The following is a 26,904-nucleotide window of genomic DNA, read 5'->3' on the forward strand; positions in this document are numbered from 1 at the left end:
GAATCCATGGATATAAGAAATAGAAGCTGGAATAAATTTAGTCCTGATACCTGCTTTGCACTTCAATAAGATCATGATTCACATTATATCTCAGTTCCTCATTCACCTTATATCTCTTGACGTCCTGGATATCTAAACAAGATGGGTTTCAAACAAGTAAGAGAAGAAAAGCTCTGCATGCAAAAGAATTCACATAAATTTTCAGATGGACCAGAAATGAATCCAAGAAATTTGAAATAATAATATTGGAAATGCTTGCAGAATTCTCCATAAAACTCCATGAACATTTGAACCGAGTTGTCAACCTATTGTCGGATAAAACAGTCATTCTAATTTTTGTAATTCCCTTCCTGTCACAAAAGAATGTCAATTAAATTGCCAAAAAGAAAATTAAATGTAGCTCCTGGAACTAACTCTGTCATAGAGCAGGAAGGCAACTTCTATTTCTTTGATGGAATTTCATGGAGTGTTTGGAGAAGGCCAGGTTTTTAACATGTCGAACTCGAACTGGAACAGAAATATGATTTGATGTAGTAAATATTTTATTTTTTATTTAATAAAAGGAATTTATTCTTTTCCGGCCTGCCTGTCAGATTGCTTCACATTTCAGAAAAACACTCGTTGTTTCCTGAAGTATCAAACACTTGTTGGATCACCAAGCTCTGTTTTAAGACGGCAGAATAGAGAGTTGCAATTTCGATCTCTTCAGAAGGGTTGAACATTAAACATGATAAGTTTTTTGTTTATATGGACAACCACAAATAGAGGTATTTAACATTTTAACATTTTATATTTTAAATGAAGTATGCTTTTATCCTATTTTTTGTAGTATTCAAATAAATTTCTTATACCTCTGTACTCTCACGAACACATTGAGAAATCATAACACTTATGGACGAAGAAGGAAACATCATCTATCCATGTCTTTAGACTTTACTTTGGACTTTAGAGATACAGCACGGAAATAGGCCCTTCGGCCCATCGAGTCCGCGCCGACCAGCCATCACCCTGTCCCCTAGCACTAACCTACATGAGGGAAAATTTACAATTTTTCTGAAGCCTATTAACCTACAAACCTGTACTTCTTTGGAGTGTGGTAGGAAACCAGAGCACCAGGGGAAAACCCACGCGGCCACAGGGAGAACATACAAACTCCTGGCAGACAGCACCCATAGTCAGGATGGAAACAGAGCCTCTGGCACTGTAAGGCAGCAACTCTACCACTGTGCCACCCAATGTCCTCCAGAATGTTGCCTGACCCATTGAGTTACTTTAGCACTTGTGTCTTGCTCATTTCAGTATCTACAGTTTGTTGTGTCTCCATTATGACATTTATGGAGGTGGACTTACATTAACATTTGTAGAAGGTATTTATTTTTGTATTGTTTCCTCAGATGATCTCTGAATTTCCATGTTGCAATTCTCTCACCAGAGAAGCTGAGTATTTCTGGTGTTTTCAGATTTAATGGGTTTGTTTTCCTCCTTCTTCTTCTTCTTAAGCCCTTGGCTCCTCTAGGGTGCATAGGCCATTGATAAATGTCCTTCACCTCACTCGGTTGTTGGCGATTCTTTCAAGATCTCCCCAGTTGAGCCCACTCTCAGACATTTCTGCCTGGACACCTCTTCTCCAGCTGTTCCTGGGGCGACCTCTTTTCCTTTTTCCTTGGGGGTTCGATTTCAAGGCTTGCCGGGTGATATTTGTGGCAGGTTTTCTGAGGGTGTGTCCAATCCAACTCCATTTTCCCTTTCGAATTTGTAAGTCAATGGGATCCTGGGTTGTTCCACAGGTCCACATTGCTTACTCTGTCTCTCCTCCAGATGTTTAGTATTCTCCTGGGGCAGATGTTGATGAATGTTTGCAGCCTGTTTGTTGTGTGTTTTGTTCTCCATGTCTCTGATCCATAGAGCATTACCTGCTTCACCTTTCAATTAAAGATGCGTATTTTGGTGTTGATTGAGATGTATTTTGAGCTCCAGATCTTCCTGAGCATGTTAAACACCACCCTAGCCTTATTAATTCTGTTTTTTTATGTCTGCATCTGCCCCTCCGATGTTGTCCACAACACTGCCTAGGTATGTGAATGTTTCTACCTCCTCCAGGGCAGTGCTGTGCATGAGGATAGGGTTGCTGGTTTTCGAGTGGATCTTCATCACCTCTGTCTTTGCTGTATTGGGTGTAAGACCTCTAACTCTACCACTGTGCAACCCAATGTCCTCCAGAATGTTGCCTGACCCATTGATTTACTTTAGCACTTGTGTCTTGCTCATTTCAGTATCTGCAGTTTGTTGTGTCTCCATTATGACATTTATGGAGGTGGACTTACCTTAACATTTGTGGAAGGTATTTATTTTTGTATGGTTTCCTCAGATGATCGCTGAATTTCCATGTTGCATTTCTCTCACCAGAGAAGCTGAGTATTTATGGTGTTTTCAGATTTAATGTGTTTGTTTTTACCCTGCATGAATTTGCTTGAGAAAAATTTAACACCTACTAAATTTATATATTTTCATTTTCTTTAGATTGCTAGGGAGAGGCATTGAACTGACTAGTTATATCTACATCTGGGAGAACTTTAAAGTGTACGTGCTTCCTTGGGATTCATCTTCGACTTGGTGGATTGCATTTTTAGGAGTCGACTTTGCATATTACTGGCTTCATCGAATGTCACACGGTAGGACACTTAATCAATATATACTGATGTGTTATGATGATGTTATTAAACATTGTTTAACATTTAGCACTTAATATCATCTACATTATAGTTTTTTTATTTAGCTGGCATTTCATCCATAAAACTTTAACAACAGTAATTTCATAGTTTGATGGATTTCTTTAGGTTATGTAACAAATTAGAATGGGCCATTCAGTCTACTTTTCTTTTGCTGCAATGCTTTTCCAGATTTTTTTGTCTGATAGATGTCTCCTGTGCATTTGTCACTGGTAGAGAAACATTTTGTCGTGTGTTTGAGTAGAAATCCATTAATCCATTGGTTGATATTTGACCACTGGGAAATGTAAGTTTGTTTATGAAAATTGGCTAGTGCCAAGACTAACACTTTTGCGTCATTGATATGCCGTTATGTTAGATTGCCTTGAATTAAGTGTTGAGAGTGAATAGATGGTTTGGGAAGAAGATTGAATTATAACAACAGCATCATATCGATTTCCAAGGCAGCATTGTGACAACAACGACATGCATTAAACTAAACAAAGATGTGCTCTGCACATAATCCATATCCCTCCATTACCTGCATATCCATATGCCTATCCAAATGTCTCTTAAATGCCACTACCATATCTGCCTCAATCTCCACCCCTGGCAGTGCGTTCACCACCCTCTGTGTAAAAAGAAAATGGCCTTACACTTCTTCTTTAAACCTTGTCACTCACACTTTACAGCTATATCCTCTGGTATTTGATTTTTCCATCCTGGGAAAAAGGTTTTGATTGTCCATCCTATCTAAGCCTCTCATAATTTTGTATACTTCTATTGGGTCTCACTGCAACCTCCGGTGTTCCAGAGAAAACAACCCAAGCCTGTCCAATTGCTCCCAGTAGCTAATATCCCCTAATCCAGACATCATTCCGTTAAACCTCCTCTGCACCATTTCTAAAGCCATAGCTTACTTCCTGCAATGCGGCGAACAGAACTGCACCCAATATTCCAACGGTGGCCTGACCAAAATCCTATAAAACTGTATCAGACTCTTATACTCAATGCCTCATCCTATGAGAGCTCAGAGGACAGCAAGTTACTCTCAAGCCTCATTTTATTATCTTTATGTACAGTGGTATTATAATAATTTGAAGCAGTATTTGTAGCATTGAGGCACGCTGTGCCTAATCTGCCATTCCGTAAGAGCACAGTTGACCTAACCACCACTTTCTTTCCATTGACTCATGCTGATTGATTCCCTTAAGGTTTAAAAATCTAAATCAATCCATCTCTGAAGTGCTCTTGCTTTAAGTTTGGTTGAAATTAATTAATTGGAAACCCTGCATCAAATGGATTATTTTTAAAAGTATCAAATTATGAGCGGCATAGATTAGGGACGGTCAGCACCTTTTTCCCCAAGGTGGAAATATCAAAGTCTAAAGGTGAGAGGGGCAAAGTTTAAAGGAAACGAGCAGGGCATTATTTTTACAGAGAAAATTGTGAGTCCCTGGAACTGGTTGCCTGGGATAGTGTAGGAAGCAGGTACAATTGTGGCTTTTAATGAGCTTTTAGATAGGTACGTGGATATGTAGAGAATGAAGGGATATGGATCAAATATAAGCAGAGGAGATTAGTTTAACTTTACATTATATTCAGCACAGATATTGTGGGCTGAATGGTCTGTTCCTGTGCTGTAGTGTTCTATGTTCTAATATTTATACGTTCAAAGTTCCTATGAATTACGCACTGCACCTTTTATAATGTAAATAACTATTGTAAAATGCATTCAAAATATTTTATATTTGTGAACCTCTATTTATTCAATATTTATTCAGCATTGATCATTGAACATATGCCTGTATTCTTAGTCAAGCATTTAAGTCAAACTAACAGTCTCAGCACTAACAAACAATGTGCCCCATGGACTGATCGATAACCAAACACCAGGCTGGCTGATCTTGGAGACATCAGAAGTTCTGGATGACAGAATAATATATTAAACTGTCTGAGAACTGACAATGGTCGTCTATGCTTCACAGTGCCTTGGAAAAGTAGACACCATAATCAAGGGCCATTTAAACCTCAGTATTTCCTTCTTTTCCCCTTTCGCATCAGGCAGAAGATACAACAGCATGAAAGCACATATATCTCTAGATTAAGTAAATGCTTCTTCCCGATTGTTTTCAGCTCTACCTGTCTTTCCCACTGTTACGGCTGTAACAACATTTAAAAGACATTTGGATAGGTACATGGAAAGGAAATGGTTAGAGGGATGTCGGCCAAATGCAGGCAAATGGGACTAGCTTCAATGGGGCATCTTGGTCAGCATGGATGAGTAGAGCTGAAGGGCTTGATTCTGTGCTTTATGACTCTTTGACATCCCCATCAACTTCATATTGATTCCTTTACTATTTACCAACACTAACGGGTAACTTACAGTGGCCAATGAACGTAACAGCGCATCTTTAGGATGGAACTAGAGCAGAAACCCTCTTGGTCATGGAAAAATGTATAAACACCAGACAGACACAACCAAGGTTAGGGGCCCTGAAGCTATGAGGCAGCAGCTGCTTCATCATTTTGACCGACCAGCAGTTTCAAAAACTAAAAATGGCGCAGCATTCCGAACTGGTTCAATTAAATGAAAATAACCTCAATTAATGATTGAGCAGCAAGAGTTGTTCAAGATGACCAAATATGTGAAATTTAATTTTGCTACATTGGATTTCTGTATTTTTATTAGTCTTTTGGGAATTGTGAGCATGTTCCTTACTTCAATGTATTGTCCTGTAAAACCTGACACCTAATCTCCTAAAATGTCATACAAAGAAAATTAATGGTGGTAGGTATGCACGAGGATGTGATCTTGTCTCTTATTGATCCTTATCTTAATTAGCAGCTGCAGGAGAACATTCCATCCATGCCCTTTCGATAGGAATAAAGATAGAGTGTGCAGTAGTTAGTGTTGCTTCTGCAAAGTCGGTTGAGGGACATTGCATGGAACAAATAAATGTGATCCGATTATGCAAAATGTATACACAGAGGAGTTTAGTAGCCAAATGCACTTGTCAACATTGAAAACATGGCAAGAATTCATGCAGAAGATAGACACTAAAAGGTGGAGTCACTCAGTGGGTCTTGCAGTATCTCTGGAGAAAAGGAATAGGTGACGCTTTGGGTTGAAACATCACCTTTCCTTTTCCCCAGAGATGCTGTCTGACCCACTGAGTTACTCCAGCTTTTTGTGTCTATCTTTGGTTTAAATCAGCATCTGCAGTTCCTTCCTACACAAGAATTAATGCATTTAGACAATAGACAATAGATGCAGGAGGAGGCCATTCGGCCCTTCGAGCCAGCACCGCCATTCAATGTGATCATGGCTGATCATTCTCAATCAGTACCCCGTTCCTGCCTTCTCCCCATACCCCCTGACTCCGCTATCCTTAAGAGCTCTATCCAGCTCTCTCTTGAATGCATTCAGAGAATTGGCCTCCACTGCCTTCTGAGGCAGAGAATTCCACAGATTCACAACTCTCTGACTGAAAATGTTTTTCCTCATCTCCGTTCTAAATGGCCTACCCCTTATTCTTAAACTGTGGCCCCTTGTTCTGGACTCCCCCAACATTGGGAACATGTTTCCTGCCTCTAATGTGTCCAACCCCTTAATAATCTTATACGTTTCGATAAGATCTCCTCTCATCCTTCTAAATTCCAGTGTATACAAACCTAGTCGCTCCAGTCTTTCAACATATGAAAGTCCCGCCATTCCGGGAATTAACCTAGTAAACCTACGCTGCACGCCCTCTTTTGTTAAGATTGAATCCAATCAGCCTCCCTGTTCCCACTTTCAACTACCGACCAAACTGTACATTGTTCTCATTCATGTTTAGAGTCATAGAGTGATACAATGTGGAAACAGGCCCTTTGGCCCAACTCGCCCACACGTCCCAGCTACACTCGTCCCACCTGCCTGTGTTTGGTCCATATCCCTCCAAACTTATCCTATCGATGTACCTGTCTAACTGTTTCTTAAACATTGGGATAGTCCCAGCCTCAATTACCTCCTCTGGCAGCTTGTTCCATACACCCACCACCCTTTGTGTGAAGAAGTTACCCCTCAGATTCCTACTAAATCTTTTCCCCTTCACCTTGGTCTTCAATTCCCCCACTATGGGCAAGAGATTATGTGCATCTACCCAATCTATTCTTCTCATGATCTTTTACACCTCTATAAGATCACCCCTCATCCTCGTGTGCTCCAAGGAATAGAGTTCCAGCCTACTCAACCTCTGCCTATAGCTTAGACCCACTAGTCCTGGCAACATCCTCGCCAATCTTCTCTGAACCCTTTCAAGCTTGACAATATATTTCCGAGAACATGGTGCCCAGAACTGAACACAATACTTTAAATGTGATCTCACCAACATCTTATACATCTGCAACATGACCTCCCAACTTCAATACTCATTACTCTGACTGATGAAGGCCAATATGCCAAAAGCCTTTTTGAAACCTTATCTACCTGTGACTCGACCTTCAAGGAACCATGCACCAGCACTCCTAGATCCCTCTGCTCTACAACACTACCCAGAGGCCTATCATTCACTGTGTAGTCCTGCCCATGTTAGATGTCCCAAAATGCAACACCTCACATTTCTCCGTATTAAATTCCATCAACCATTCCTCCGCCCACCTAGCCAATCGATCCAGATCCTGCTGCAATCTTTCACAACCATCTTCAACAGCTGCAAAACCACCCACTTTTGTATCATCAGCAAACTTACCAATCTTGCCCTGTATGTTCTCATCCAAATCATATGTAGATGACAAACAGTAACGGGCCGATCGCCGAACCCTGAGGCACACCTATTCTATTTCTATTTCTTCTGTTTCTTCTCTTTCTATTTCTGTCTACTTCCCTGTGCCCTTTCTGAACTGATTAATCAAGAGGTGCATCATGCTGCTCTCTTAATCCAATTCCCACTAAACTACTCAACAACCATGACCTCTTTACTGTGTGCCACGATATAAATTATTTCTGCATACCAAGTCAAGTGGTCGTGCTTATTGTCATATGCACAAGTATGGAGCCATACACTTACAATGAAAATGTTCCTTGCAGCAGCATCATGGGCATGTAGACTCAGACAAACACACAACAAGCATAAATTATACATAAATGATACATAAATGGCACACAAAAATTGTGCAAGACAGTAAATAATATAAAAAGACTATTCAAAAAACAAGACATCAGTGCAAAATATTTGAGATGAGAGAAAAAAAACACGTCCATGGTAGTGAGAGTGGGTCGGTAGTGTTCCTTTGTTGAGATAGGTTCGGATTGTGCAAGTTGGTTCAAGAACCTGATAACTGCTGGAAAAGTCCCAGTTCCTGCCCCTGGCCGTATGCGATTTCAGGCTTCTGCCCGGTGGCAATAGCGGGAAAAGGGTACGGTGGGGATCGTTGATGATTGATGCCGTCTTCTTGAGGCAGCCCCTCATGTAGATGCTTTCAGTGGTGGGTAGGGTTGGGCCTGAGATGGACCAGGCTGAGTCTGCCACTTTCTGCTGCTTCTTCTGTTCCTGTGCATTGGAATTGTCACACCAGGTCACTCTGGAAGCAGGATATTTTCAACAGTACATCTATAGCGTTTTTTTCCACAGTATTCATTGATATTCACCATTAAAGCACCTTCCGTGATTACATCTATGTGCTGGGCCTAGGACAGATCATCTGTGCGGTTAACATCTGGGAATTTAAAGCTGTTAACTCTCTCCACCTCCATCCCACCAATCAAATGGCAAGTGGTCTCCAAACTTCCCCTTTCTGAAGGCACGTTTAGTTCCTTGATATCATATGTTCATATCAGATTTTGAACGTCCCAGAGAACTAATGATCCTGTCAACAAAATATTCAAAAAATTCTACTATTCTCTTCCATCTGTGGAAAGGAAAAACAGTTCAGATAAAGATGGTTTGACTGAAAAATTCACAGATGAATAGTAGATTAAGAAAGAACAAAATAAAAGGGAAGAAAATGCCCATGAGGGGTTACCCTGTGGAGCTTATAAAATGATAGCAAGAAATTGTTAAATCTGTGTTGCTATTTGCTGAAACTAGGCTCTACACACAAAACTGGGCGTGCCATCTGCTGGGCAAGTCCCTGTAGAATTGTTATTGTAGAGTGCTATTAGCCTGTGTCAGGAGTCTTGGGTATCACATGAATCCACCTTTACTGATCAACAACAAATTGAGGCGACTTGCCTTGGATTCTTCTTTCAGATACTCTTGCAGTTAATTAAAATGTCATCATAGGGGGCACAGTGGCGCAGCTGTAGTGTTGCTGCCTTACAGCTCCGGAGACCTGGGTTCAATCCTGATCTTGGGTGCTGTCTGCACAGAGATTTTTACATTCTCCCTGTGACTGCGTGGGTTTCCTCCGGGTGCTCTGGTTTCCTCCCACATCCCGAAGACATGCAGATTTGAAGTTAATTGGCTTCTGTAAATTGTTCCTAGTGTGTAGGATAGAACTAGTTGGTGCAGGCTTGATTGATGGTCGGCGTGGACTCGGTAGGCCAAAGGCCGTTTCCATGTTGTGTCTCTTAATTTATTGACTATATTCAGTTTAAGTTTGCTTCAGTTCAGTCATTTGATCTGACCTTGTGTGTGTAAGACCTAGAACCAAATGTCAATTAAAGCCGTGTAGGAAGGAACTGCAGATGCTGGTTTAAATCGAAGATAGACAGAAAATGCTGGAGTAACTCAGCGGGAGAAGGAGAGAAGGAATGGGTGACATTTCGGGTCGCGACCCTTCTTCAGACAGACAGTTGTGTTCTGAATGAAGTGAAGACAACCCAACTGACAGTCAATTGTAGCGCAGAAGAGAGAGATAGTTGCATTGTTTCATGATCTTCGGCCTTGTCTTCAAAGGACTTTTTTTTCTCCTGCTTTTTGTATGACCACCCCCTACACCACTCAATAACTTCAGATTAATGTCGAGACATGAATCAACTATTTTGCTAACTCACAGGAGGTTTTAACCATTGCTGATAAGCCATGACTACGGGGAGTTTGTCTCCAACAAGCCAGTGCATGTCATCTTTTTCAGTCAATGTGTCACAATGCCGATCCTCCCACCACTTTTGCAAACACATCCACAGAGAGGAAGGGTACTTCATTGACATATTCAAATCAGGCTTTGCCAGTCCATTTACTATTCCATCTCCCCCACACTTGCCCCACACCCGCTTCCACTTTGATGGATTTTCTTCCCACATTCTCTGTTACTGCCAGCTATCATTGTTATCACTGATCACTTGCTTTTATTCCCCATCCTAATTCCCTCCACCAGGTACAGTTGTTGACATTTGTCCTCTCGTGGTTAACTTTCCATTCTCCACCCCCCGATCTCACTCCCACCAGCTGCTACTCCTCACTCATGATGCATTAATGTTTGCCTGGTGGAAACATCAAAATGTATAAAGATTGCTGATGAATATGTCTCCTATTGTGTTCAACTGAACCAAAATGTGTGAACTTACTGCATTCTTTGGCTGCTTGCGGTCTTAATAACCTGGCCGCCATTAACCTGTATCCCACCCCCAACCATTTGAATATCATGACCATTATGTTTGAAAGTAAGTTTTTTTGATTCCGCATTGAATCTTCGTCACCTTAAAAAAAATCAGCATCAAGCACTTCTTGGGAAAGATCTTCAAAGGAAAGCTGTACCTTGGAATGAATTGATGCTTTATTGAGGTTGAATTGACTTTTCGATGAGCATATGATATTCTATATGCTTTTGTCTGTAAATCTACACTGACTATTATTAGCTGTATTTATTCACAAAATGCTGGAGTAACATAGCAGGTCAGGCAACATCTCAGGAGAGAAGGAATAGGTGACGTTTCGGGTCGAGACCCTTCTTCAGACTGATCAGTCTGAAGAAGGGTCTCGACCCGAAACGTCACCCATTCCTTCTCTCCTGAGATGCTGCCTGACCTGCTGAGTTACTCCAGCATTTTGTGAATAAATACCTTCGATTTGTACCAGCATCTGCAGTTATTTTCTTACATTATTAGCTGTAATAACAAATATTAGCCAATGAAAAATATTATTTTTCAGGACGATGGGCATTGGCTGGATTAAGCTTTGGTTGGAATAACTGAATGTTTGGGACTTGATGGGAATAATGAAAGATGATTAAAATCCAGGTGTACATTTGGCATTTAATGTGATATTCTTGAGGATTTAGCCATGTTAATTTTATCCTCTGGGTGGACATATTAGCACATAGCACATTATTTTTTCTTTGCTCGCCTTAAAATACAGCATCCTTCTTTACTTGGTATGCAAAAAACGAAATTGAGCCTTATTTTAGGCTTAGCGCCATTAGTGCAATTAGATGGTGATATGGGAACAGGTTCTGAAAATGTGGATAAATGTTTTCCAAGGTTCTGATTTGTCTTGACATTTGCGTAAGCATATAATTCACTGTGAAAGCCATCCATTCAATATAGTCTCGGTGGCTGGGTGGAAAACGTAACCAATTATTCCACACGATTGCACGTGCTGAAATCTGATGGAAAGCCATCTTTTCACGATAGTCTGGGGCAATTGGTTGCACGACTTTCACTGGTTTTGAGGGTAGAGGTACCACAAGTGTGGGGAAAACGATGCCAGTGATCTGTCATTGTGAATGATCGAAAGATTAATGTTATCTTGAAAGCTTCTATTGGGAAAGCTGAACAAAGGACAATATTAAATCATTTCGCAGTTAACAGCTGTTTGACTTGATTGCAGCTTCAGATGTCAGAAGCTGATTTATGCTGAAACGTATAGCTATGGAGCTGAACAAGGGATGAAGGCAAGTTCCACCCAGCTTGGAGATTTCTGTATGTTTTGTTTCCTTGGACAAAATGACATCCCTTCTGTAAATCTTAACAGTTGCTTTGGGTTAAAAATTGATGGGAGTTATTAGTTAGGAAAGAATGCTTGTAGTGATTACACAGCCTCGGTTCTCCTGGCAAATCTGCAACAACTTCTGTTTTCTTGTTTGAAATTCTGAATGCACACAGATTGAAGCATGTGCAAAAGAATAAAGGCGCCAGGAAACGGAGTCTCTACTATACACGCGAGAGTTACTTTTAAGACTAAAATAACACTGCGATTGCCAAGTTAGTGGGTTTGCGCTGGAGTTCAATCTGTTTGTCTCTGTGATAATATAACAGCTTATATAATATTTGACCCATCCAATATTACATGCACTCTGCACATCATTTACTGTTGATGAAAAGGTGTTCATTGCCAGGATTCTTGTAAACACGTATGTAATAAAACATCAATAAAACATAGAACATAGCACAGCACAGGAACTGGCCCTTCGGTCCACAATGTCTGTGCTGAACATGATGCCACACTGAACTAATCTCATCTGCCTGCACATAATCCATAACCCTCCATTCCCTGCATAACCATGTGTCTATCTAAAAGCATTTTAAACGTCTCTGTTGTATCTACCTCCACTTCTGGCAGCAAGTTCAAAGCACCCACCACCGTTTGTGTTTAAAAAAAAAGCTTTTCTGTACATCTCCTTTAAACTTTGTCCATTACACCTTAAAGCAATGCTCTCTAGTCTTTGAATATGGCTAGCCTATTGCACTTTTGGGAATAAATACACCAATTCTTTAGATTTTTGATGCGTGGTAGCAGGTAGTTATAATGAGTTTATCAGATAACAGCTGGCAGTAGAAACAGAAAAAAAAAGTTAGAAATAATAGAATTTTCCGTATTATGTAGCCATTAATGAGTCATTGCAGAATATTCATTTGGGGCTTGTTGGAAAGTGCATGACCCTTCAAGACTCCACCCCGCAAGTGGTATTGGTGAAATAGTAAATAAAAAAAAACCTGCTATGGATGAAGCCCTCAGCCTTGTCTCCTCCATTTCCTGTCATTATGGTCTTGCACCCCTCCCCACCCTCCCATCCCCAGATGAAACAGCAATAGAATTCCCCTGGTCCTTACCTTTCATACCACCAGCCCCTACATCCAACACATAATTCTACAACATTTCTGCCAGATTCAATGCGATTCACCACACACCGCAACTAATCCTCCTCATCCCTTTTTGCTTTCCATAGAGACCATTTTCAGTGTGACTTCTTGGTTCACCCATCCTTCCCTGCCCACCCCTCTCCCTTCCCGGCACTTTCCCCTTCAAGTGCAGGAAATGCAACTCCGATTCCCACACCTCCTCCCTCACATCCATTCTGGGACTCCAACAACCCTATCAGGTTAGACTGCGGTTTACTTGTTTCCCCTCCAACCTTGTTTTCTGCATTCAGTGCTCTCGATGTGGCTACCTGGACATTGGGGGGACCAATTGCAAACTAGGCATTCGCTTCACTGAACATTTGCGCTCTGTCTTGCTGGGTCTGATGCAGCTCCTGGTTGTTAACCATTTTAAATCCACTTCTACTTCCCATAATGTCCCGTTCTGTTACAATGGGGCCAATCCAAAGCTTTGTCTGTCCATTCCATCCATGGATACTGCCTAGCCCACTCAATTCTTCCGGCACTTTGTTTTCTTCTCAAGATTCCAGCATCTGCAGTTTCTTTGGTCTCCACAGGGGGTTATAAATTCTCTTGTTGTTCTAGTCTGTGTTAGTTGGGTTACGAGTGGTAATTTTTGTTTTTATTGAAGAATATTCCTGATCTATTTAATCTGGAGTACCTTTTATTAAAAAACTGAAAATGGATAAATCACAAAAAAATAAATTTCTAATAAAAAAATTTAATACTGGAAACATTGTGCACATAAGGAAATTCCACAAATGCTTCGTGACCTGCTGAGGATTTCCAACATTTTACCTTTTCATTTCAGATTTACACCTGCAGTTTTTCACTTTATATTTCTAATGTATAAAATGTCCATCTGAAAATGCCATAAAAAATAATTAGACTGAGCCATATGGAGAAACAAGAAATTGCAGATGCTGGTATCTTGAGCAAAACACAAAGTGCTGGAGAACTCGGCATGTCAGGCAGCATCTGGGGAAGGATTGGACAGGTGACATTTGGGGTCGGGGCACTTCTTCAGACCAAGCCATTTACTCCTTTAACCATTTCTTGGAATTATTGAGTGTTAACAGTAGTCATGAGAGCCGTTCAGTCCACCACCTCTGCAAATTAAAAAAAGAATGACCCAATCTGACCCAACTTCCAGCCTTAGGCCTATATCTCTACGGATCACGATTGTCAATCTCCAAGTACCGTTTTAATACAATGAGTATATGTGCCTGTATTATCCTTTCTAAACCACGGTACCTTCTGCATGAAACCAGTTTTCCTTGTCATCCCTCTAGATCTTCCACCAATTAGTTTAAATTTGTGCTCGGTAGACTTTGACATCACTGCTGAGATCTTTCCCACTTGTTCCATCTAACCCCCTCATAATGTTGAAATAAGGAACTGCAGAAACTAATGTACAAAAAAAGGTACAAAGGACTGGAGTAACTCGACAGGTCAGATGGCATACCTTTAGAATATGGATAGGTAACATTTTGGGTTGAGACCCGTCTTCAGATTGATAATGTTATACACTTCAACAAAGTTTCAAAGAAAACTACCACAGCCCTTTTAATCTTTCCTCATTGCCACAATTTTCAAGTCATGGCAATGGCCTCAAAAATCTCCTCTGCACACTTTGTAGTGCAATTGTATTTAGTAATGTGATAACCGTAATTTTATATAGTGCTCAAGATGTGCCCTAACCTGTGTTAAATACATGTCTAGCTTACTCTTCCCGATTTTGTAATTCATGTTCTCCAGGGATGCTGACTGACCTGCTGAGTAACTCCAGCATATTGTATTTTATTTTTAGATGCAACTGACATGCTAACACTGAGCCAATGATATCGACAACTTAAACTCCAAAATTGATTTTCAGTTCTGATGGGAGATCGGCCAATGCTACAGTATGGCTAAACACGGTGATTTAAATAAAAGTAATCATTATAGATTTGTTTAAGGCCTGAAGAGGTAGGTCCCCTGAAACCTGAAGTCAGTTTTAACTACCTGGTATGCTTGTCTCGGTCCAATTTACACAGCTGATATTTAATTGTAACTAATAACATCTCAGGCAGCCTAGACTAACATCGGCATCCGTCCAGTTCAAGGGCACGGCCATGCGAGGCGGCAGGTCTTGTTCACCACCGCCATGAAGGATCAGGCGGGACGCTGCCTGTGGGGGAAGCTTGGTCCCAAATACGGGAGCACCTGCAAGGTTGGCTGCAAGAGGTGTCCCCTGTGACAGAGGCAGTCGGGCGAAGAGCGTGACGTCAGTTGGCGGGCCGATTCGGTTGAGGGCGACCTAAGAATCCCTGCAGCACCTTAGGGCTTAGCTGGAGTTACCTGCATCGGGGGCTCCAGTGCATCCAGCCCTTTGGACTTGGGACTTTTTCTTTTGTAAATGGTGACGGTGCAACAATTTAACCGTGTAGTGCATACATGACAATAACGAACCGTTGAACCATTGATGGCAACCACTTTCATGTCATCTGCAAACTTGCTAATCATGCCGTGTATGTTCCTATCCTAATCAATGATATAAACCACAACAAAACAAAGGGCCAAGCACTGATCCCCGAAGCACACAAATGGTCACAGTCCGAAAAACAACCTTGCACCATCACCCTCTGCTTCTTTCCATGAAGCCAATTCTCTACTCAGTCGGCTAGCTCTCCCTGCATTTCATGTGATCTAACCTTCCAGAGCAGCCTACCAAGCGGAACCTTCTCAAATGCCCCAGCTCCAGCAAAGGAAGATGGTCCTAATGCTGGAATTTATTGGGGAAGAATGACATTTGGTTAATGCATGTGTTGATGTGAAGACTTCTTCTGGTTAGTTTTTAGAAAAGTTAATTGTGGAACAGATTTCACCAGGAAATACTGTTATTGGAATACTTTCATAAATGTTATTACATAATGGCTGCCCACAGTGACCAGAGCTTTACCTCTGTCTCACTCTCCATTTGATAGGTCATTTGTAATCTCTGCATTCTCCAAACATACACAGTGATAAAGCACACACAGGTTAGATTATGCAGATATAGGAATTGATTTAGTGTTCCATATTTTTGCTTAACTTGCTGAAATAAATCATACTTTTAACACAGAGTTCTGTGGTAATCATCTTTCTCCAGGCCGTATGTTAAAGATTTAACATTTCAACATGCTTTGCCCATATGGAAATTGGGAAGCTCTGGAAAGTTTGAAGGTTCACAATAATTGCACAGTGAATCACGTCTGGGAACTGGCCCATTCCATCATAGTTTTAGTTGAGAGTCTTAGTTCTGTTATCAGCTGAAAGGTGCACATTATTCATGTTGCAACAGCAGTTATCCCATCCATTCATACTATTTTTTTACACTTATGCATCACAAAAATGTCCATCTCTCTTACTATTACATTGTAATATCAGTAGAAAATTAAGGTTTTTTACTGGAACATGCTCTGATTGTGAAAAGAATCAATAAAGTGCAGATGCTACAGGTATGACAGAGGTACAAGTGAGAGTGGAGAGCAGGTTGCCTTTTGATGAAGGAAGACATAACAACAGTGGTTAGAGAAGATTATCCCAATGATGCAAAATGGGTAGAACCTAGAAGCTAGAAGGGAATTATCACTTTGATGGAGCTGTGTTGTAGCCTCCCCACAGAGTCGACAGGAACAGACATGTGGGGCGAGTGGAGATAGCTGTAAGAATAATAGCCTGGTATTAATATGTTAACTTCACTAGTATTGACTGGGTCATCGATTGTGTGAAGCGACTGAACCGTGTGGAATTTGTCAAATGTGTCAAAGAAAGCTTTATTCGTCAATGTCAAGTCAAGTCAATTTTATTTGTATAGCACATTTAAAAACAACCCACGTTGACCAAAGTACTGTACATCAGTCCAGGTACTAAGAATGAACATACAATGGCACACAAACATAACAGCACATACATAAACAGTTCACAGCGCCCCCTCAGAGGGCCTCAAACGCTAGGGAGTAGAAATAGGTTTTGAGCCTGGACTTAAAGGAGTCGATGGAGGGGGCAGCTCTGATGGGGAGAGGGATGCTGTTCCACAGTCTAGGACGAGGTGACAAGGGTCTTACCAGAGAGGGTACAGTGGCGCAGTGGGTGAGTTGCTTCCTGACAGTGCCAGAGACCTGGGTTCGATCCTGACTACGAGTGCTGTCTGTATGGAGTTTGTATGTTTTCTCCATGACCAAGTGGGTTTTCCCCGGGTGTTCTGGTTTCCTCCCACACTCCAAAAAAGTACAGGTTTGTAGGTTTATTGACTTTGGTAAGAACTGTAAATTGTCTCTAGTGTGTAGGGTAATGTTAGTGTACGGTGATTGCTGGTCGACGCAGACTCCGCACTGTATCTCTAAGGTAAAATAAACTAAACTGGTTGTCAAGATATTGAGGTTCTGGTCAGAAAAAAAGAAGGCATACATCGTTTAGGCAGTAGTATGAATATACTGAAGAGGGAAAGCAAAAGGGCAAAAAGAAGGCATCAAATGGAGCTGACAGGCAAGGTAAAGGAAAATCTGAAGAGATTCACGAGGTATATTAAAAGTAAGGGAGAATAGGACCCCCGAAAGATCAACTTGGTCATCCATGTGTGAAAATGTATGGGGTTTTTAATGGATATTTCTCATCAGTCTTTACTGAGGAGAAGATCATGGAAGCCAAGGAATTGAGTCAAATTGGTTGTGATGTCTTAGACCATATACAAATTACCATAGGAGGTATTGGTGATATTAAAGCAGAATAAAGCAAGGTTGATAAATACCCAGGGTCTGATCAAATGCATACTTGGACCTTGTAAGCTAGACAAGAAATTGTGTGTGTGTGGGGGGGGGTCTTGCAAAGTTCCTTGCAAAGTTATTTGCATCAATTTTTGCTGCAGGTGAAATTCTGGAGGGTGGCTAATATTGTGATGGTTTTCAGAAGGGCACCAAGGACAAGCCAGGAAACTATATGCCAGTGAGCCTGAATTCAGTGGAGGGTAGATAACTGCAGGTGATTCTGGGAGACACAAAATTGGATAGATCAGGATTGATTATGACAGCCCACACGGGTTTGTTCATGGTAATCATGTCTCACAAACCTGATGGAGTTTTTAGTAGTGGTCACCAAGGGGATTGATGAGTTCTGGGTGGTGGGCATTGTCTATATGTACTTTAGCAAGGCCATTGACAAGGTCCAGCATAGTCGGCTAGTCTGGAACATAAGATCACAAGGGACCAGGGAGAGCTCGCTCATTCAAAACATAATTTGCCTGATGGTGATAGTGGAAAATTGTATTTTGGATTGCAGGCCTGTGACTGGTGAGAATGTACAAAGTATGATTAATAAGTTTGCATACTACAATAACATAACTGGTATCATCCACAGTGAAGAGAATTTTCACCAATTACAATGGGATCTTGTTAAAACAAGACAAGTGGACCGAGGAATGGCAAATGCCGTTCAATTCAGATATGTGCGAGGTGTTGGTTATAGGGAGGTTAAACCAGGATAGGATTTTCACAGTGAATAATAGGGCTCTGGGGGAGAACAGACAAAACTAAGAATACAGGTGCATAGTTTATGAAAGTGACATCACAGGTAGACAGGGTGAAAAAGAAGGCATTTAGGAATCTGGTCTTCACCAGCTAGGGCACTGAGGATAAGAGTTGGAACATTACCTTACAGTTGTGCAAGATGCTGGTGCGGCCACACTTGGAGTATTGTACATAGCTTTGTTTACCTTGCTTTCGGAAATAAATCATTAAGCTCGAGAGAGTGCAAAGAAGATTGACAAGAATATGGCAGGACTTGAGGGACTGAGTTATAGGGAGAGGATGGGCAGGCTTGGACGTTACCTCTTTGGGGACCAGGGGCGACTATATCGAGGAGTGCAAAATCATGAGGTGAAAGCACACAGTTTTTTTAACTCACAAAGTTGAATCATGAACTCGAGGGCATAGGTTTAAAGTCAGAGAGGACAAATGTGATAGGGGCCTTTGGTGCAACTTCTTCACACAGAGGGTGATGTGTACACGAACGAGTTGCCAGGGAAGGTAGTTGAGCCAGGTACAATGACAACATGTGAAAGATGTTTAGACAGACACATGGAAAGGAAAGGTTCAGAAAGATTTGGGGCCAAACAGGGCAGAAGGGACTAGTTGAGATGGACATCTTAATTGTCATGGATGAGTTGGACCAAATGGCCTGTTTGTTTGCTGTCTCACTCTGACTCCAGAAAGTCCCTATTGACAGTATATCTTGTTTATTTTTACCTTCATTTTTTTTAAGGCACCAGAGAGTTTTCACAGTTTCAGATGGGCGACAGCAGTCAAAATAGCCACGGAAGTCAGGAAAGCAATGTTACATAGGAAGCCCAATTAAGTATATTTGTGCAGTTCTCGAAAGAGCTTGCCCTTTTCTGAAACAATTCCAGAATTCTTCACTTCTCACCATGTAGCATCTCTGCATGTGTATGTGCCTTTGTTTGTGGGCAGGTTCTAAAATTTATCTTTTGTGAATGGTGATTTGATTAAACTAATGGGATTGCTTCACAGTTCCCTTTACTGCCTTGTTGTGAGTCTAACCCTTGTGTTTAGGAGAGAGATCTGTGCATATGCCTAGAGCTCCATTTCACGCTGACAAATAGTGCTTAAATTGAAAGCGTGGGAAGAAATGACCAGAATCTCAATACATTTTGACGTAGCTTATGTTTGTAAAGACTCCTGGGGATCTAAAAGGCTCTTTACATACACTTTAAACTAGAGTTGACAATAACTTGCCTCAGGCAATACTACATTGCTTTGGCTCAACACCATTTTTCACACTTATAACGAGAAAAATAAAGTAAACATTTGCAGACTATGGGGAATCAGCAGCGGAGTGGGATTAATTGGATAGCTCTTTCAAAGAGTCAGTGCAGGCAGACACACTTGGAGTAAATGTAGACTCCTGGCCTAAGGCCTGCTTCGCCATTTAATAAAATCATGGCTGATCTGATTATAACTTCAGCTGCACATTTTTGTCTTTCCATGGCAATCTTTCATCCCTTTATTTATCACGTATGTCTCTTGAAAATATTCAAAGGCTCTGTTTCCACTTCATTTTGAGGAAGAGACTTCCAAACACACATGACCCTCTGAGAGGATTAACTTAATCTCATCTCTGTCATAAATGAGCAAATTCTCATTTCAAGAAGAATAAACTCCACATCTACTCTGTCAAAATGCCTCGGAGCTTATGTTTCAATCGTCCCCTTCCACTCTTCGAAACTGAAGCGAATGGAAGCCTTGTAGATCCAATCTTTCCTCATCAGATAAATCAGTTATTCCACGTATTAGTCCAGCAAGTGTTCCTTAAACTATTACCACACATGAATATCCTTCCTTGCATAAGCAGACCAGTGATGTAAGTGGTAGATAGACACAAAAACTGGAGTAACTCAGCGGGACAGGCAGCATCTCTGGAGAGAAGGAATGGGTGACGTTTCGGGTTGAGACCCTACTTCAGACGACTCTGTAGTAGCCCAGAAGTCTCCAGGCAATAAATGATGATGTTCTATTCTGTTAACCCTTCTCATGATCTACTTAATCTGATACCAATCGCTTTGAATCATTCTTGAGATCAGTCAGATCTCTTTACATCTCAAAGCTCTGCAAACTTCTGCTATTTAGATAATATGCTGCTTTTTAAAAAACTTTTCCTGCTGAAATCAAAAACTTAATATCTTCCCATGTTATATTCCATTTGCAAGAACTTAGCCCACTGACAGCCTGTCAGTTTAATGTAGTAATACAGCATAGAAACAGGGCCTTCAGCCTACCAAGTACATGCCGACCATTGATCGTTCACACTAGTTCTATGTTATTGCACTTTCACATCCACTCCTTCCAAGGGGGAATTTTATAGAAGCCAATTAACCTACAAACCCTCATGTGTTTGGTATGAGACTGGCGGAAACCCATGTGGTCACAGGGAGCGCATCCATGAAAGCTGCACCCGAGTTTGGGATCGAACCCAGGTCTCTGGTAGTGAGGCGTCAGCTCTACCTACTCTGCCACTAATATTCTTATTTCAACCCACGTGTGTGTCCCCATATCCCTTGATTCCACTAGCCCCTAGAGCTCTATCTAACTCTCTTTTAAATTCATCCAGTGAAATGGCCTCCGAAACTGCCTTCTGCGGCAGAAAATTCCACAAATTCACAACTTTCTGGGTGAAAAAGTTTCTTCTCACCTCAGTTTTAAATGGCCTCCCCGTTATTCTTAGACTGTGTCCCCTGGTTCTGGATTCTTAGACTGTGTCCTCTGGTTCTGATTAAGAAAGTGGGAATAATGGTCTTCAAAAATCATACTGAGATTGGGCCGAATCAGCAAGGATTTATGAACGGAAAATTATTCTTGACAAATCTGCCAGGTTTTGGGTTTTGAAGATGTTACTAGCATTATAGAAAAAGGCAAACCAGTTTATGTAATGTATTTGGATGTTCAGAAGGCCTTTGATAAGGCGCCACCTGAGAGGTTTTAAAAATTAATTGGAGTGCCAGTGTGGACTGAGGATTATCTAATGGACGGAAAATAGTTTGGAAAAGGAACTACTGGGCTGATATTACAAAGTTAGGTGACAGTGTTAGCTGTGAGGTTTGTGCAGTGAGGCTTCAGAGGGACACAAACATATTGTTAATGGGTGAGAATGTGGCAGATGGAATATAATATGGAAAACGTGAAATCAATTTTGGGAAAGGTGAACTATTTCTTACATTGCAATAACTTAAAAGGTGTTGGTGTTCAAAGGGACCAGGTGTTTTCTATGCAAATCACTGAAAGTTAACATGCAGATAAGGTAAGCAGTTAGGAATGTAAACTGTATGTTGGCTATTATTGCAAGAGGCTTTAAAGACAAGGGCAGAAACATCTTGCTTCAATTATATTCGGCCCTGGTTAAACTGCACCTGAAAATATTATGTTTCAGTCTGGTTTCCCAATTTGAAAATGGATATTTCTAGGATAGCAGGGGCACAGTAAAGGTTCTTGTGAAGGTGATTAATTCTTGTGAAGGTGTGTTTATTGTCCAAGGAGAAACTCAATGGGAGTGGGGCCATATTCTTTTCTGTTTGGAAGAATGAGAGATGGTCTAATTGAAATATATTTAAAAAAATCATTACAGGGCTCTTTGGTGATGATATTTCCACTGGTTGGGGTCAGAGATTCAAAATATCGGGTCAGTCTTCCAAAACTGGGATTAAAAGAGACACAAGGAATTGCAGATGCCGGAAACTAGCAAAACAGGCGATATTTCAGGTTGGGACCATTCTTCGGACTGGGATGAGCAGATATGACTTCACCAAGAGTTTAGAATGCTCTACCAGGGAGGATTGAGGATGCTCATTTGGTGACTATATTTAAGGCAAGTGCATACTTTGTGAAATATTAAATGGAATCAAGGGACCAAGCGTGAATGCAGAAGAATGTTACGAAAATAAAAAAGTCACCTATGATCTTTTGAATGATTGAGCATGCCTTAGAAGATGAATGGGCCAACTTCTGTTTCTGTTTGTTATGTTTAAATCTGAAGGAAACGCTTCAGGTAAAATAATGCTTTAGAAATCGCCAATTTATTTATATTTGCAGATAAACAACCTTCACCATCTTACGTAAGCAGACACACACCTGCTCAGAGAGAGAGACTCGGAGAGAGAGAGAGCGACAGAGACTCAGCGAGAGAGAGAGAGAGAGAGAGAGAGAGACCAAGAGAGAGAGAGAGAGAGCGAGAGAAAGACCGAGCGAGAGAGAGAGAGAGAGAGAGAGAGAGAGAGAGAGAGAGAGACAGAGAGAGACAGAGAGAGACAGACAGACAGACAGACAGACAGACAGACAGACAGACAGACAGACAGACAGACACAACGCCACTTTTATGATAAGATGTGCTCACACCATTACTTTTACAGGACTTCAATGGAGCCGGGATTCTCCTGAATACTCCTTTTCCACTCTGCAAGGTCTTGAGCCAATGATTTCCAGTGCCAGTGGGGTTTCATTTTATCAAGGAAAATTTTTAAGCATGTCATTGAATTGTTTCCTCTCTGTGCCTTGTAATCACTATTTTGATTTCCTTGACTACATATTGGTTGATTAAATAAAATATCAGTGCTATCTGCTGAACAATCTAGCAGTGCACTCAGGAGAGAAGGAATGGGTGGCGTTTCGGGTCTCGACCCGAAACGTCACCCATTCCTTCTCTCCTGAGATGCCGCCTGACCTGCTGAGTTACTCCAGCATTTTGTGAATAAATACCTTCGATTTGTACCAGCATCTGCAGTTATTTTCTCAATCCAGCAGTGCATATTACTTGGCAACAATTCTGAATCATAATGTTACTGAACATTACGAAAAATGTTTAAGGGAAGTTACTCGACTGGTGGGGACCATATTCTCATTCAGCAATCTACTGTAAATTTATTGTCATGCTGGATGCCTGCAAATTCAACAGTGGGAGATATAATGGGACCAGGAGGATATTTCAATTTGCAGTTAGTTGTGTGAATTCACAATGCGATGAAAAGAAATGATCTATGTTGTGCAGCTGGTGAGAACTGCATCACATTTGCCAGTTGGATAATGTGCCAGTGGCTCCTGCCTCATGTGCTCCTCTGATCCCTAACATCAGCAGACAGGCCGGTTGAAGCCAGCGACCTGCACCACAAACAGCGTCTGACTGCCGGAAAACACGGGCACTCTGGACGGAACTCCGGACTGAGCCGAGGCACGGCCAAAGGAGCAACAGCAGTGTCCAATCAGCTGTTGTTGGATTGGCCCACCTGCACCTCGTTACCCTCCTCCTGAAAAACCAAGGTAGTTCCAGCCAGGGGGGCAAAAAAAGGGAAGGAGGAGGAAGAGAGAAAAAAGGGGAAGAGGGAAAAAAGGAAGGAGAGACAATAGACAATAGGTGCAGGAGGAGGCCATTCGGCCCTTTGAGCCAGCACCGCCATTCAATGAGATCATGGCTGATCATTCTCAATCAGTACCCCGTTCCTGCCTTCTTCCCATACCCCCTGACTCTGCTATCCTTAAGAGCTCTATCTAGCTCTCTCTTGAGATGAGGAAGAACTTTTTCAGTCAGAGAGTGGTGAAGGTGTGGAATTCTCTGCCTCAGAAGGCAGTGGAGGCCAGTTCGTTGGATGCTTTCAAGAGAGAGCTGGATAGAGCTCTTAAGGATAGCGGAGTGAGGGGGTATGGGGAGAAGGCAGGAACGGGGTACTGATTGAGAGTGATCAGCCATGATCGCATTGAATGGTGGTGCTGGCTCGAAGGGCTGAATGGCCTACTCCTGCACCTATTGTCTATTGTTTATTGTCTAATTGGCCTCCACTGCCTTCTAAGGCAGAGAATTCCACAGATTCACAACTCTCTGACTGAAAAAGTTTTTCCTCATCTCCGTTCTAAATGGCCTACCCCTTATTCTTAAACTGTGGCCCCTTGTTCTGGACTCCCCCAACATTGGGAACATGTTTCCTGCCTCTAACGTGTCCAACCCCTTAATAATCTTATACGTTTCGATAAGATCTCCTCTCATCCTTCTAAATTCCAGTGTATACAAGCCTAGTCGCTCCAGTCTTTCAACATATAACAGTCCTGCCATTCCGGGAATTAACCTAGTAAACCTAGAGAGGAAGGAAGAAGGAAAGGGAGAGCGAAAAAGGAAGGAGTGGAAGAGAGAAAATGATGGAGAGGAGAGAAAGGAAGAGAGAGAGAAGGTGTGTTGCCTCCCAACTAGCAGTGTACACTTTTTGAAGGCTTGGAGGAAGGCTGATCTGCCGGGACAAGCCCGAGACTGTCAGTGCCTCTTGAAGTAAAAACTGAGCTGCTGGGACAAGCCTGAGACAGCCAGCACCTCCTCTAAGACCAAGACTGAGTGGCCGGGGCAAGCTTGAGACCGCCAGTGTCCCCACACCTGGCCACAGACAAGGAGGGACTGGACCCCCACACCAAGTGCAAAGACTGAGACGCCAGGATAATCCTGAGACTGCCGGAGCCTCTTCTTCAAGGCCAAGACTGAGCTGCTGGGCCGAGCACCAGACAGTCACCTACTCCTTTTGAAGCCGAGACTGAGATGCTGGGACAAGCCTGAGACAGCGAGTGCCTCCTATCTTGAGGCCAAGACAGGTGCTGGGACAGGCCTGAGACAGCGAGTGCCTCCTTTCTTGAGGCCAAGACTGAGGTGCTGGGACAGGCCTGAAACTGCTGCGCTTCCTTTTTGAGGCCAAGATTGAGCCACCAAGACAAGCTTGAGACTGCCAGAACATCCTCTCGGGCAAGAGTGGGCTGCGGGGACAGGCCCGAGATCGCCAGTGCACAGACGAAGAAGGATGGCACCCCCACGTGGACCTGGACTTTCTCGTCCCTATTGTCATTCATAATAGATAAACCTTATCACGTGGGTGCACCTTACCACAATGGCGTCTGTGTAGTCATTCTTGACCCAGCATCATCCCTGACGCCACACCATTTACAAGGCAATGAGCACCTTTTTTGATTGTTACCTACTTAGGTCAAGTTGGTTCAGTGGTGACTGTAGGGATCAATGCTGGGTCCACTGCTGTTTGTCATCTATGTAACAATTTAGATTTCAATGTTATTAACCTGGTAAGTACGTTTGTGGATGACACCAAAACTGATTGTGTATTGGACAGTGAAGAGGGTTATCAATTCAATTTTCAATTCAATTTTCAATTTTCAATTTAAAATACTTTATTGGCATGATAAGATACATCATTATATTGCCAAAGTATAGAACATTGCATCATACATATTTAAAATGCATGAATATAAAAAAACAAGTATACAATGCATGGGTCGATATGGCCCTGTACATGTACATATATATATATATATATATATATTCATACAATACATTTATAGCCTTTTATCGATTGCTACTCGTTCTTGCAGTTGTAAACAGTACAGCAAGGTGGCAAGTTTAGTAGCTTGATATTAATTTCCTTAGTGTCAATTTATGTATGAGTGTATGTGTACATGTTGGTCATTCACTGTCCCTCAGCGTGTGGCATGCTGTTACGTATTGTGTCTGTGTGTGTGTGAGTGTATGTGTACATGTTGGTCATTCACTGTCCCTCAGGGTGTGGCGTACTGTTACGTATTGTGTCTCTGTGTGTGTGAGTGTGTGTACATGTTGGTCCCTCAGGTTGTGGTGTGCTGTTACGTATTGTGTCTCTGTGTGTGTGTGTGAGTGTGTGTACATGTTGGTCTCTCAGGGTGTGGCATGCTGTTACGTATTGTGCGCCAAGATGTGCCGTATTTCCTTCGCCAAGGATTATTCTTAGTTTTGATATATCGTCTAGCTCTTTAAAATCTGGGGTCGCCAGACTGAGTTTTTCAAGATATATTTTTCTTATTTTATCGAATTTTTTACATTTTAAGAGGAAGTGCATCTCTGTTTCAACCTCATCTGTCAAACAGTGACCGCATATTCTATTTTCTCTTGGTTGCCAAGATCTCTTCTGTCTTCCTTTTTCAACTGCCAAATGATGGTCGCTTAACCTGTACTTGGTGAGGGTCTGTCTCTGCTTTATGTCTCTAACAGTTGAGAGATAGTTTGCCAATTTATAATCTCTTTTTAGGGCACGGTAGCACTCTAGTCTGCTTTGGCTTTTAGTTACTTTATCCCAATGTTCCAAATAGATTTCTTTGCATTGTTTAATAATTTGGTTCACTCTAACTGGTGATTGGAAAACAGTGTTGATCTGAGACTGGTCAAGGTTTAACTGAGTAGGAGTAGTGAGTTTCAATACCAACTGACACAGGGAGATCTTTTCTGGGTACCCCTCTTGGCTTTGGAGGGCTTTGAACTGGAGGGTGTCTGGGGGACTAGATTTAAGGTGATTCCAAAAATTTAGTGATCGTTTCTGGATATTTATTATCAGTGGGTATCTACCTAATTCCGCCCTACATGCGTTTGTTGGTGTTTTCCTTTGGATGCGGAGGATGTTCCGACAAAACTCCGCATGTAGGGCCTCTGTTGTGTGTTTTTCCCATTTAGTATAGCTGTGGTGACTGAGTGGACCCCATACTTCACTACCATAAAGCGCAATGGGCTGAATTACACTGTCAAATATTTTAAGCCCGATTTTAATTGGAATTTGGATGTTGTGGAATCTTCTTTTTATTG

At 41.8% G+C, this 26,904-nt stretch overlaps 1 protein-coding gene across 1 annotated transcript in view; it reads left to right on the plus strand.

Moving 5' to 3' along the window:
* agmo (alkylglycerol monooxygenase) overlaps positions 1-26,904 on the plus strand; it is a 260,731-nt gene that overhangs the window by 56,036 nt on the left and 177,791 nt on the right. Inside the window, exon 3 of the mRNA XM_078428926.1 lies at positions 2,521-2,672. Within this exon, the coding sequence (XP_078285052.1) occupies positions 2,521-2,672 (152 nt within the window). The remainder of the gene's footprint in view (positions 1-2,520; positions 2,673-26,904) is intronic.

This window comes from Rhinoraja longicauda, chromosome 2, assembly GCF_053455715.1.
Source record: "Rhinoraja longicauda isolate Sanriku21f chromosome 2, sRhiLon1.1, whole genome shotgun sequence".
Classification (NCBI taxonomy): domain Eukaryota; kingdom Metazoa; phylum Chordata; class Chondrichthyes; order Rajiformes; family Arhynchobatidae; genus Rhinoraja; species Rhinoraja longicauda.